Here is a 15000-nt window from a genome sequence, read left to right as displayed (position 1 = left end):
TGCTAGCATTGTTACTGTTTTTCCTTTACCTTTACAAAGGATTACAAAGGACAGGAGACCTTTTGGTCCATAACTAGGTCAGATGCGAAAAAATATATATAATAATGATAAATAGATAAATAAATAAAATATAACAATATAGATCATAATAAATAAAATAAATAAATAGGTAAAGTTAGATAATAAACAAACAGGTAAATAGAAAATAATAATAATTGACAGATAACTAATAATAAATGATAATCAAGCAAACAGTAATAAACAAACAAACAATCAAATAATAACAAACAAATAAGAAAATAATATAGAATAAATGGCAGACATTATAGCACCTTGCCATATTTCATAGTTTTCCATAACCACAGAGGGTCCATACGATACACAATGGCATCAGCCATCCATTTGTTCTTGAAAAGTTAATCATATTTACACTTCTTTCCACTTCCTCATTATCCACCCATTCCACCTCTCCAATGAACCTAATTTAGTGCAAATAATTTCCTTTATACTACATTGTTTAATCTTCGTCATTTGTGTTCCTTTCACTCCTCATTTTCAACCAAACAACACCTTCCTCTCTCTCTCTCTTTTTTTTTTTTTTTTTTTTTTTTTTTTTACCAATGTGGGTAGAAGGTAAAGGGAACACGGGCTGTGGGAAATACTTTTATTGCTAACTAGTTTCGCCTGAGTGGCTTCTTCAGGCGAAACTAGTCAGGAATAAAAGTATTCCCCTCAGCCCGTGTGTCCTTTACCTCTTACCCACATTCGTCACAATGTTCACACACTTATTTACTAATGTCAAAATACTACTACTTTCGCTTGGTCAAACTCTCTATTGAATTCCTCAATATTTCTTCAGTCCATTACTCCTGTCACTTTGCAGTGCAGTTATTTTCATTTGTCATCTTTAATATTCAACATGCATATCCTCTCAAGCTGAGTTTCATAATTTATAGAATACGGCATATATCGCGTTACTTTTCTTCACTTCACAACGAACAGCTTCATATATCTATTTACTTTTCAAACCATTCCACTGTATATATCATTTACGTCTCCTCTTTACGCCTGGGATTTTCTCTCCGCCTCAGCAATTCCTTTGCCTTTTTCACCTTGGCAACAGCTGTGGCCCTACACTGTGTACCTATGAATGCATCCTGGCCTCAGCCATTTACTATCCCTTCCCCGGGTCCGCAGTCTCTTGTTTTGTCCTTTTAACCGAGAGCAATCATTTCCTCACTCGCGAGGAGGCTTCCGCGCAACGTGTATGGAGCGATGTTTCCCATACATTTTTTTCCCCGAAAGCTTCCCTCCATATCGTTTCTCTTCGATTTTCTGTCCCCCATGTATCCGGGCTGGGTTTTATACGTCAAACATGAGGCGCCTTTCATGGTGTCCTGACCCCCCACCCCCGGCTTTACCTCAGAACTTTTCACTTAAGGTGGGTTGTCGGGACTTCCGAGTTAACCTAGAAGTATGATGCTCCTTTAGGAATAATCTTCTTCTCGGCCCTTTACAGTTTTGTAGAACCAAATTGGTTCTTGACATGAGTGAGGTGCCTCGTTCTTATTCATTGGAAGAGAGAGAGCTTGCGGGGGAAAAAATCATATAATTGGTCTCTCCCCAGTGTCTTCTACATCTCGCGAGTAGATGAAGATGATAAAAAACGGTGGCAAACTAAAAATATATTTTGAATATTATAGATGAACAAACTTATCACTTCTGAAAGTGATTAGACACTTTAAACAAAACAGAATATGTGAGAGAATTTATAGTGCTTGTTTAAGCAGAAAAAATCCTACAATATGATGTGTTAACTACATGGTAATGACAAGACATTATCATATAGACGAAGCATATCAAACTGTGTGAATAGGTAGTTACACATGAACTGAACACAATTCACTGTGTGCTGTAATAATATCCCACTTGTGTACATAGTACTAATTGTGCTATCATGGCGGGGATGGGTTGAGTATAAATTCGTGTACACACAACTCGAGCATACATGTATGAGAAATTGTGCTCATCCTATATTCATCTTGATAGCGCAATTGGTTAAGTCACTGTCCATTTGTTATGTATCGGAGAGCTCCTTAAGGAAACCGTTCTACACAGGGTCTCAAGTTAGGGACCTCTCCGGATTCCCCTTTCTTCATTGTATATTATGTCACACTTTGTATGATTTCTTTGTACCCTTGAAGATGTCTTAATAGACGAAATCGTTCGGTCACCGTTTTTTCCCCCAATAGTTTGGTCATATTTAGTTTATCACGTGTTTATGTGGTTGCTTTGCACACATACACACACACACGGACACACACACACACACACACACACACACACATACATACACACACACATTAGGAAGGTATAGTGTAGTAGCACATTTGTAAGATGAGACTTATTGACCCACTGTCGGAAGATGAGATCAAATGGACAGAAAATCTGTATATTTCGACCACTATCTGCTGAAGAGGACCACAGGTAGTGGTCGAAATATACAGATTTTCTGTTCATTATATCTAATTCTCCGACAGTGGGTCAATAAGTCTCATATACTGTATATATATATATATATATATATATATATATATATATATATATATGTATATATATATACACATACATATATATGTATATATATATATATATATGTATATATAATATATATGTATATATATAGATATGCACATATATATCGTATATCTTTTAGAACATCTATTCTGGATATCTTGTTGCTCTTACGTCTTCCTACTTCTCTCTCTTCGTCCATTATGTTTTTTTCTTCTCCTTTCTCCTATGTAAACAGCAATTGAAGTTATCATTTTTATTTCACTGATTTCTTTATCCATTTCACACATTTCCCCATTTGCGCTCAATCTCTGAGTTTTGTCCTTGACTTTCATATTCGTTATTGGCTGCATGCAAAATGATTGTATTTTATCTTTTACAGTCGTTTCTTTTTCAAAATTCCAAGTTTGAATAATTTCTTTTTATTACTTCCAGTAATGAATGTTGCTTCGCGTTATTTCTTCTATTTCTAGTCGCTTCTTTTTAGCCCAGTCTCTCTTCATTTTGCTCTTTGTACTTGAACACATCACGAAGGAAAAGAAATTCAAACAATTGTATATGATCAATGTTCTCGTGTAGTTATTTCTGTTGGATTTTTGTGATATGTTTATTTCATTTTATTCCATTTCATTTTCATTGTCTTATACTATATATATATATATATGCAATAAAAACACTAGGAGCGTGTGTTCACAAATGCGTAAGTAACCACTAGGAAAAGTAAACTAACGAAGCAGAGCGCTTTCGTATAATTACATCTTCAGTGCAGATACAAAGAAGGAATTATAAGATGAAGAAACAAGGTACAGAATATATGACATAGTGAAGAGGGCATTCGGAGAGGTAGTGGAAGAAGTCCGTCACGTGTACTTCTTCCACTACCTCTCCGAATGCCCTCTTCACTATGTCATATATTCTGTACCTTGTTTCTTCATCTTATAATTCCTTCTTTGTATCTGCACTGAAGATGTAATTATACGAAAGCGCTCTGCTTCGTTAGTTTACTTTTCCTAGTGGTTACTTACGCATATATATATATACACATATTTACTTGTACACTCTTTAGCTTGTTAAAATGTTGGTTAAAATAGGTTTTGAGCTAACAAGTTCACCAGAATACTGTATTATTGTATTTATGTTCAGGTTTATATATGTACATGTGTGAGTGTGAGTGTGGTGTGTACATGTATGTGAATGTGTGTTTGCGTGTGTGTGTGTATGTGTGTGTGTGTGTGTGTGTGTGTGTGTGTGTATGTGTGCGTGTATACGAACGTATATATATATATATATATATATATATATATATATATACATATATATATATATATATACGTGTCAGTGTGTCTTTAAACACGTTTTGCAGGAATGACACATTACATTTTGCCTCTTTTATCTTTCAGTCGTTTAGAATCTTGTTTATTGTTTTCAAGTATTTGAGTGCTCAGGATGACGTTTTTCCTCTGGAAGCTGGCTCATGCTTGCGATAACACACAAAACTGTGTTTGCAGTGTGTAGTCATCTGTCTGGGTGATAATTATTCATTTTTTTATTTCCGCATGTGCTCTTTTAGTTAATTTTTCTGATTTTTTTTTCCCTTGAAAATTTACCCTCTTACAGGATAATGACTACATGATTTTGATGTAGTCGATGTTTTAATGAATTCAGTGACATCTCTTTGAACCAAATCATTCAATATCTTTCTATCTTTCGAGAATATTTTTCACTCAAAATTGAATGTTGTTTTTTTCACTATTTCTTCTATAACTTCTCCTCTTTGTTGCAAAGTTGTTCCTTAGAAAAGAAAAGCTCTTTATTATTGACAAAATACCAATCTCTGCATATTGAACACTAAGTTTCTCTCGTGATTTCTTTTTCTATATGCATTCGTGTTTTCTCTTTGTTCACTTTGAGAAAGTGTTCCACCATTCTCTATATTTCCTAGAACCTTTATAGATTTGAACCATCTCTTCTTGTTCTGACCTCTGATATTCTTATATAAAGTTCTTTGCCTATTATCTTTTTCTGCAAGATACCTTACAAGACCATATTTTTCAAACTAATTTCTTCATTTAGCTTTTTTAATTCTGTTTGAATTATAACTCCAATATTCATCAATCTAGACTTAGAGCGGCTCTTGTGATATTTCATTAGGATTTTTAAAGTTGGAAATATGTTTTTTTTATTCATAGGGTTCATATCACTGCTACAGATTTCAGGCTGTGTTTCATATACTAAGTGATTAATGTTCTGACCACGTTTAGGTCTACACAATCTTATGTCATTTTAATACTCTTCCAACACACATATTTTTTATGGACTTAATATCTCTCTCTCTCTCTCTCTCTCTCTCTCTCTCTCTCTCTCTCTCTCTCTCTCTCTCTCTCTCTCTCTCTCTCTCTCTCTCTCTCTCTCCCTCTCTCTCTCTTCTTTTTTCTTTTAATCCGCCTCTTTCAATTACTTTTTTTGTTTTGTTTTACAGATAACTATAGTTATTGAAAATATCTAAAAATCTAAATTCTACAACATTTGGAAGTAAACTTGATATAGGTGTGTGTGTGTGACAAAATTGTCACACTGACTGAGAATCCGACAAGAAATAATGGTCTCAATCTGTCAGGAAATAGTTTTAATTTGAAAGTTGGTAGAAACAACTTCGCTATCCGTGTAGTTAATGAATGGAATAAACTTCCTGTAGAGGCAGTGCAATGTAGTTCAGTTCGAAGCTCTAAGATTCGTTTCGGTAAACACCTACGCAAGATGGTGTAATGATGGTGTTTGTTTGTTTACAAAGGATTACAAAGGCGGAGCATGCTGACAGGAGACCTTTTGGTCCATATCTAGGTCGGATGCGAAAAAAAAATCATAATAATAATAAATTGATAAATAAAAACTATAATGTAAATAACAAATAAAATACATAAATAAATGCATATAGTTAAATAATAAACAAACAGGTAAATAGTAAATAATAATAAATTATTATTTGTCTGTTTATTATTATTTGCTTGATTTTCATTTATCATTATCTGTCAAATTATTATTATTTACTATTTATACCTATGCATTTTTTATTTTTTATTATTTACATTATTATAATTCTATTTATTTATTTATCATTATCATGTTTTTTTCCGCATCCGACCTAATTATGGACCAAAAGGTCTCCTGTTGGATGCTCCTCCTTTGTAATCCTTTGTAATTAAGCTAACAGGAAATTCTACTGATATCTGGAATATTAATGTTTTTCTCATTTAAACATTCAAAATTTAAACAGATATGCGTATCATTGAACATATTTTCCAATTTACATTACGCCTTTTGAATCAGTTCATTTTTTTTTTTTTTTGGTCTTCTGCAGAGTCGGTCTATCCTCATGGGAGCGAAGCAACCTATGTTTTTCAACATAGTGATTTAATCATAGCATGTGACTATGACTAGTTTGAAACGAGTACGATTAGCCCTATCCTACTCTTGTGACGTTGCTTCTGACCCAGGGCAGTGGACAAGATGCAGGGATGACCCGTCATCTAGGAGGTGCCAAGATAAGAGGGAGGGAAGAGGGTGGAAGGGAGTGGAGTGTGTGGGGGATGGAATGGGTGGGAGTGCTTTCTATGCCTTTTACTTTTGGCTACCTCCCGTGTAAGGGGGAAAAAGCCTTTGGTATATGTATGTATGTACTAATTACATCACCTTTTCTCAACTTTTGGTGCTGAAATCAATTAAATGGTGGGCCTGGGAAGCGATGCATACACATTCTTTCCTATACCCTTTCTAGTAATAAGATACTAGTTAGTTGGTGCTGGTCTGCTTAGACCTGGCACTGCTTAGATGGCTACAGGTAATGCACTTAGGGCCGCTTAGACCTGGCTACAGGTAATGCACTTAGGGCCGGAAAAGGCTGGGAAACATTAGATTAAATCATTAGACGATAGCATTGACAACTGACACTTGTATATACTCAACCTGTGATGTCCAGCATTGCATTGAGGAATTAGAAAGCCTCCATTGTTGGAGACAGAAACCCTATCCATTATTACCCACAACCCCCTAGCACTGTTTTAATTCCATCAAACCTCACTAGGCTGAATCAGTAACATATTTTGTTTAGTTAAAACTACAAAATTCCACTGACGTTTAAGCTCTTGTCCTCGTTTGCAGTCTGCCTGAGACATCGACGCCAAATATATTCTTGTATCCGCCTCGTTCTGACAGGTTCGTTGATTTGTACGAGAAACATGACTATCCATCTATCAGGAACTCCGCTGCCTACCTCTTTCTAATCTGACTGCTCTGCTTTGATTACAGTATTCATTTTTAAACCTTTCAATAAATCTCTCATCCTTTCTAACAATTCTCCACCAACTCAGACTTTTATATTGAATTTCCTCCTTTTGCTCTCAGAGGCTTCTTTAATTCGAGGTAGAAAATGTTTAATTATATTTCTGTCTCTTAATTTTTTTTTCTACCAACATTTCTTTTACTATCTTGCTCTCTCTTTTTGCCGCTCTCTTTCTCTTTCCCTCGCCCTCTATCTGTCTTTCATACTCTTTTTCTCTATCTCTATCACTCTATCTCTGTTTCTATCTCTCTCTCTCTTTCGCGGGCGTGTGTGTGTGTTTGTGTGTGTGTGTGTGTGTACGAGCATTAGTGTGTGTGAGGGCGTGTGTGTATCAGTGAGGGCGTGTGTGTATCAGTGAGGGCGTGTGTGTGTATGTACGAGCATTAGTGTGTGTGAGGGCGTGTGTGTGTGTGTGTGTGTGTGTGTGTGTGTGTGTGTGTGTGTGTGTGTGTGTGTGTGTGTGTGTGTGTGTGTGTGTGTGTGTGTGTGTGTGTCTGGACATTCACCATAATTTTTTCCCTTTTACATACCGAACACTTTGATCTTGAGCTATGAAAATCTATTTTTCTTTGCAGCGTTCCTGCTGTGCGATGAGACATAATTTCTGTTACTGAATACTATATTGCATATATTTTAAGCCTATATATGCGTTCATACCTGTTTTACAATGCAAATCTAATATTCTCTCTATCCAATCCTCTTTTCTTTCCTCTTCTCTTCCGTCCTCCCTCCCTGTCTCCCTACCTCATTCCCTCCAGTTTTCATCAAAATCATGTGATATGCCTCCCTTGCCTCGTCCAGGATTCTGAAACTCCTTACCTGTAAATTGGATCCTTCGAATCGTCCTTGTACCACAGAATGACGGTAAGTTTGTCGTCTGCTTCGACTGGGAAGATTTTGCACGGGAGGACAGCGCTCTCGCCCACGTTGGCTTCTAACACGAGTTCTTCGGGTTCGAAGTTGGTTTTCTTAGTCTTCAGGTTAAGAAGTTCTATGTTCCGCTCCTGGAGGGTTCTCTTGTGCTTTCGACGGCTCCTCTGACCAGAAGGGTCCTCGTACCACCAAACCCTGTCGTGGCTGAGTTTGTGTTTTCTCTTTCCTGACAAGCTGGTTACAACTCTCCATCTTTGGGGCATTTTCCTTTTGTTTCTTACTTGAGACTTAGCCACACCTGACTCCTCTTCTGTTGCAATTTCGCCCTTGACCTCGATATCGTCCATTTGCTTGTGTATTTCTTGAAGATGTGAGTGTGGGGGTGGTAGCGTTGAGGGTGAAGATGTCTCATTGGGTCGAACGGTTGTCTTACTATTTCCATTTTGTTCGTCAGGAGTCTTATGTCTTTCTGTTTCTTTTTGCTTATTTTCACTCTGCCTGCGTTTTCTTATCTGGGTTCCACTCTTTGCGTCGAAGACGTCGTATTCATCGGGAGGGCCTGTGTTGTCAGTAGAATCACATTCAATACATTCACTAACATTCTTATTGTCATCGTCGTTCTCTTCATAGTCAACGTCATCCTTACGGGCCTCATCGCTTTCGTTATATTTTTCACCAATAATTTCTTTATCAATGTGTTGTTTTTTCTCATTTTCAACGTAAATATTTATATCCATGCCTCCATTTTCATCATAATCGTCGTCATGGTCAGAGTCGTTTTCGCTGTTGTTCCCGATGAAGTGTTCATCACCAGCGAGACTATCTTTACCGTCAAAGAAATGTTCACATAGTTCATGATCACACGCACTGTGATCATTTTCCTCACCATTATTGTTACTGTTATCACCATCTTGGAAACCAAGGTCAGCGTTAAACTTGGAACCGGATTCATTCGTGTGATTGTGTTCCGATACCCCGGCGATTAATGTCTCGCTTCTCCTCTTCACCTCGTCAGCGTCAAACTCGTTTTCCGTTTTCTTTCTAAGGTCATCATCTTTTCTACTCCGTCCTCTGCCACGCCCATTTTCTTTCTCACCGCGTGTATCTCCATTGTCACCGTGAATTGTACTATCAACGCTAACACCATCTTCACTATCACTAGCGCCTTCACTAACACTGCTAGAGTATTCATTGTTTACGTTATCTTTATCAAATTCCTTATCACCAACACAACCACCTTCTTGAACATCAGCACCAGCGTTATCATTATCATTATCTTCGTTTATTTGTCTACCTTCGTCATCGACATCATCAGTGTCACCAATGCCACTGTCATCGCCCATGATCGTCCTTTCCTTCAGCACCGAAGGAAGCAAATATCTTTCATCGCCTTGACGGACACCATTGTCTATTTTAGTATATTCCATGTCATCACTGTCTTCCCCGTCATCTCCTGCTTCAACACCTACGTCACTTTTAACCTTTCCCTGTTCTTCTTGCCTCTGCGCACTCGTAGTATTAAAAACTGTAATGGTTGGGTGGATCTGCTGGGTAGACTGCAGTTGTTGAGATTCCTGATAATGACGTGGCTGGAGGTTGTGCCTGCTAGCCACTCTCAACTCTTGTTTCGCAGAGGACGGGTCACGGTTGAGATGGAAAGCACGCACCACACCTGTGAACAAAGAAGAATAAGAGTGTTACAAAATGAATAACATTTCCTGTTACATGAGCAGAAAGTAAACAATGGCACCAATAATACGAACAACGGTAGTACTCTTAATACCATACAGTAATAGCAACAATAGAACAATAACATTACTAGATATACTAACACTATTACAAAACCGATAATATCAATAAATATCCAACAATTCAAATGATGATATTATTAACATTCATAATGATCATAGAAATAGCAATGATACTACTACTACGAATAAGATAGTATTAATAAGGATGATAATAATAATAACAATAATAACAACAATAATAATGATTATAACAATGGCGATACATACCCGCGGATCGCACACACACACACACACACACACACACACACACACACACACACACACACACACACACACACACACGCACACAATCATCTTGCCCAAGGGTGTCAATTGCGTTGTTCGTAAAGTTTGCAAGCCCTGACCGAAGCTTGATTTTGCGTGATGTGTTTCCTCTTTACCCATCGACACTAACCACTACAGCAGCAGCAAAAATGTACACATCATGTAATTATTTGTTTAGCGAGATACACTCATTTTCCAAGGAACACTTTCCACTCTCCTCTTGTATATTTTCAGTACCTACGTTTAAATATGCAAAAAATAAACAACCTATTTATGTAGTACAAACTTTTAGAAGATACTGAAACCTAAACAGCAGTACATAGACTACCACTCAACAATTACATAACCCATATATATATACATATATATATATATATATATATGTATATATATATGTATATATATGTATATACATATATATATATAGACACACCCAAATATATATATATGTATGTATATATATATATATATATATATATATATAATATATATATATATATATATATATATATATCCACTATATAAGCATATGCCTTCCACTATGTATTCATTCTGCTGTAGAGGGTCACAGTTCGTGCTCAAAATATACAGAACATTCGACATTCGTGTCTTCTTTTCTCCGACTGGGGGATGAAGAGTTTATATATATATATATATATATATATATATATATATATATATATATATATATATATATATATATATATATATGTATATTAGTTATAATATCAATATTTGGTCCCCAATAACCCGCACTATATTCTTGGAAGCAATGCTTTACAAACGAAGTGGACCCGTAGAAATTATAAAAGAGAGCTTTGAAAACGTAACGGAGTAATAGCAAAAGTTAAAATTCATAAGCTTTCTTTCTCGAGAGGAGATAAGTATTTAGTCATAAAGGAACCCCGAATGATTTTATCAGAACAGATATCATTACAGTTTCCATGACATTTAAACATGTAACCAAATATCCCTTTCTTGGTCTTTGAATATATTATGTAAATATTGTTAGCACCAAAAACTAAATGTATTTTTCAGATTACTCAGAAGTTAGAAGAACAACAAATTTAAATATGCGACACTTAGGATATATGATAGAAACATAAAAAGCAGAGGAAGAGGAAGAAGAGGCGAATGAAAACTATTGAAACTGGAAGAATTTCTTAACCATCAAAAACAGCTTTCTTCCTCTAGCTCCAACATAGGGAAAAGATGAAGATATTGCTCCCAGGAGACGAAACGGACGGCGGAATAGAGAGGAATGGAAGAACTGTTTCGCAAATATAAATTTCAACTGAAATGTTGGGAGGAAAATATCAGACCGCCAAGATATAATCGAGAGGGGGGGAATATATTTCCTCAAAGGATTCAGCAGTCTCCTCAGGGGACATTTTTCCTGTCTGTCTCATTCATACGACTCTTCAGATGAGGCGTCCTGGTCTATTTTCACGTTCGTAATTGGAGACTTGGGGATTGGGGTCTGTAATCGGAGATTGGGGATGGATTGGCGTGAGAGTTTACAAAGATTATAACCCAAGTACTGATGTTCGGGAAAGAAAGGAAGAAGACGAAGTAGATCTTGAGCCAATTCTCAACAAAATTTGTTGATCAAAGAAAAACTTCCTCCATGATGTGTTTCTGTTTGAGGCAAACACAATTAACTATTATTTTTATTTTTCCTGTTACTTTCCATCTCCTCCAGCCACTCTTCTTTCTTTCTTTCTTGGTCAACAAGTCTTTATTGTCTTCGAATTTTTTCCTCACAATTTGTCTTTCATTTGGTTCATCATTTTGTTCCTACATTTTTCTCTCCTCTTTTCTCCAACTGTTTTTCAACCAACTTGCTCTTTTTTCGTACATTTGTTTACTCAGTGAAGCTCCTGATTCCTCTCTTTGTTTTCCTCTTTTGTCTCTTCTCTTAGTCTCACTCCTATTCTTCATCCTTTTCTTCTATTTCCTTCTCTTTTTTCTCTTCTTTTTCCCCCAAAATCCTGCATTTTCTTCTCTGGTGAATATCTTTACTCTGACAAGTTAATTGACCTTGAGGTCAAGATTCAGCATACTTCAGCCCAGACAGTCACATTACAAGCACAAGACGTCTGAGAAGTTGATCTAAGGAGTTGGCTGATGTGGAGAGTTTGATCCCAATGACGTCAAGGAATTTACTCTCTCGTCAAGACATTGGTTAAGAGATTTTACTCCATCCGTCCTTTACACCAGCATTTCTTAACCAGGGTTCCACGGAACCCTAAAGGTCCGCAAAAGGTTATTGTAATAATGTAATATAGACATCATCCTATCCAACCTACTATTACGATGAAAATAAAATGAGAAGGATATGGTATATGTGTTTTTTTTTGTTTTTTTTTGCGCAGGGGTTCCTTGACACATGCAATTTACATTAAAGGTTACGCAAGGGCAAAAGGTTGAGAAACGCTGGTTTATACCAACAACATGCAATAGTTTCATGTAAATTTTCTGCAACATTCAGCCAGTTACTCATAATGCATTGTATCTACTAAACGAAAACATCTCTATTCCAACTATCACGTACCTCTCCTTCTTATACACCATATACATATATTCTCACCATTACCACCCACAGCAGTATATCTTAAGCTCTGTTCACATTATCTGCACTCAGCGGAAACCGCAACGGTAATGGAAAAACTGCGCGATTGTGTGTGAACATCTCCATTGACTTGCATTGTAATTGAGCCGCCTCGGTTCAGACAGATAGCGTGATCAGGACCTTATTACCTTTCCTTCGTTATCATGGTTCTTAATCCACTAAAAAGTCTGATCGAGGGTTCATGGCGTGGTAATAAATGAAATTTGTATAAGAATAAAAGGTAAAAAGTAAAAATCTTGTCGAAACAACTCCTTAATTTATATGAGCCTTTGTTGATCTACTTGATTAGTTCTTCTTCAGCTCTCTTTCGTAACCTCTATTGTCTGGGACTCCGTCAATTTCATCCTCGTAGCTTCATAAAAAAAAAAAAAAAAAAAAAAAAAAAAAAAAAAAAAAAAAAAAAAAAAAAAAAAAAAAAAAAAAAAAAAAAAAAAAAAAAAAAAAAAAAAAAAAAAAAAAAAAAAAAACGTCCATGGAGAAACATGACTAGACAGGTTCTCCTTTAGTATTGTGCAGGTGTTCCACATGTTTCAAACATGTGCACAATATTCTACATGAGAAATACATAAGACTTATGTAGATGACATTAATGCGTCTGCATCGGCATCCCGTTTGATAGTAACTAACGTTACATAAATGCAGAACTGGGCGCGTTCCCCGATTCGTTCCTATGTGCGTTCCTCAGTGTCCTGACTGACACATGCATAGTCAGGACACCGAGAAACGCAACTAGGAACGCACATAGGAACGCGCCCAGCATTGCATATACGTTTCTTTACGTGGTTCGTCCTTTAAAGTCAATTGGTTTGTCCTGAAAAGGACTTTGTACTATCAAACATGATATCAAAATAAAACGGATTTGGATGGTATTCAATTTCTTTGTTGATGGACGACTGATCTTCATACAGACATAATTGCTGGTCATTATCAATTTCTATTTTTTTTTCTTCTATCCTCCTCAAATTACTCCTGTTGTACCTCCTTGGTTTCATCTCTTTGATGAGATATTGTCTCCAAGGATAGAAACTCTGGTTATTGCAAAATATTTCCTTTTGTGTGTATATCCGCAGGAATACCTTTGCATACGTTCAGATGCCAAGGAAGCGGGCAGAAACGGTACCCAAGTTTGTATTGCCTGACTTTTACCGCATAAGTTTGAAGTTTATTCTTGCATGTGCTGTGAGAGTTTAGGTCCTACTGATGCGATCTTCCTTCAGTACAATTTGACAGCCCATAACACTAGACTTCCGTGAAGTTACACTATGAGCAGAAGATATATTATTATACCCTTCAATGATTTATCGTTCAGGTTCTTAACGTTTATCAAAACTTTAATTTCCAGATGAAATGCCTGAAAAATAGTCTCAGCAATCAAATTAGCTTCAAAATATATGGATAAGACGAAGCTAGAAATGTTATATTATGGTGATTAGTCATTATTATTGCTTATATAGAAGATGTATCTTGACGGTGTTTAAATCAAACCTTGTTACTCTCGTTTAGCGATTCAAAGCTTAATTTCTTAACACTACGGTTTGAAAACCACAGATCTTCTGGTTGTGGGGAATCGATGTAGCTACTCCGAATTTGTTTATATATATATATATATATATATATATATATATATATATATATATATATATATATATATATATATATATATAAATTGTTTGAGACAAATGAGTGATAGGTGGGGAAGAGTAAACGAAGATGAGCTTTAGAATAGGTTTATTGTCCTAACGTTTCGGTCTCTATGACCTTCTTCGGAAGAAGGTCATAGAGACCGAAAAGCTAGGACGTACTCTAGAGCCCATCTTCGTTTACCCTTCCCCACCTATCACTCTCTCATATATATATATATATATATATATATATATATATATATATATATATATATATATATATATATATATATATATTTTTCATATGTGTTTGTTTATTTTTATATATATATATATATATATATATATATATATATATATGCAAAGTAGACCACCTGAAAAAAAAGAAACCAACGAAGCAGAGCGCTTTCGTGTATTACATCTTCAGTGCGAAAAGTACTCCATGTACTTTTTGCACTGGATATGATATACGTTATATTGTTAGTTTCTTTTTTCCAAATGCTCTACTTTGCATAAGTGAAAACACGTACCCGTGTTCTTATTAGCATATATGTATATATATATATATATATATATATATATATATATATATATATATATATATATATATATGTATATATATATATATATGTATATATATATATATACACACACATATATACTGACATATATATTCATCTTATTAACCAAATGGGTACATATTGCCAATGGCTAATCATGGCGGAGATGGGTTGATTATAAAATTCGTATATACCTATGTAACTCGAGTATACATATATAAGAAATTGAGTTTGTTGTCACTGTCCATTTTTACTTACAGGTTAGGTTTGAGCCCTCAGACTGACAGTGTCTCAGTTTCCGAATATACTTCCATCAAACTACATA

At 35.7% G+C, this 15000-nt stretch overlaps 1 protein-coding gene across 2 annotated transcripts in view; it reads right to left on the bottom strand.

Annotated features, from left to right (window-relative positions):
* The window catches only part of LOC143029856 (uncharacterized), a 454511-nt gene that overhangs the window by 337128 nt on the left and 102383 nt on the right, over positions 1 to 15000 (bottom strand). For both annotated transcript variants that reach the window (XM_076192967.1, XM_076192968.1), the window contains exon 2: positions 7733 to 9458. In XM_076192967.1, coding sequence (XP_076049082.1) covers positions 7733 to 9458 — 1726 coding nt within the window. The remainder of the gene's footprint in view (positions 1 to 7732; positions 9459 to 15000) is intronic.

Source organism: Oratosquilla oratoria, chromosome 11 (genome assembly GCF_046742065.1).
Source record: "Oratosquilla oratoria isolate Oo_2021 chromosome 11, ASM4674206v1, whole genome shotgun sequence".
NCBI classification, from domain to species: domain Eukaryota; kingdom Metazoa; phylum Arthropoda; class Malacostraca; order Stomatopoda; family Squillidae; genus Oratosquilla; species Oratosquilla oratoria.
Note: the sequence above shows the minus strand (reverse complement) of the source record. Positions and strands in the feature narration are given on the sequence as shown.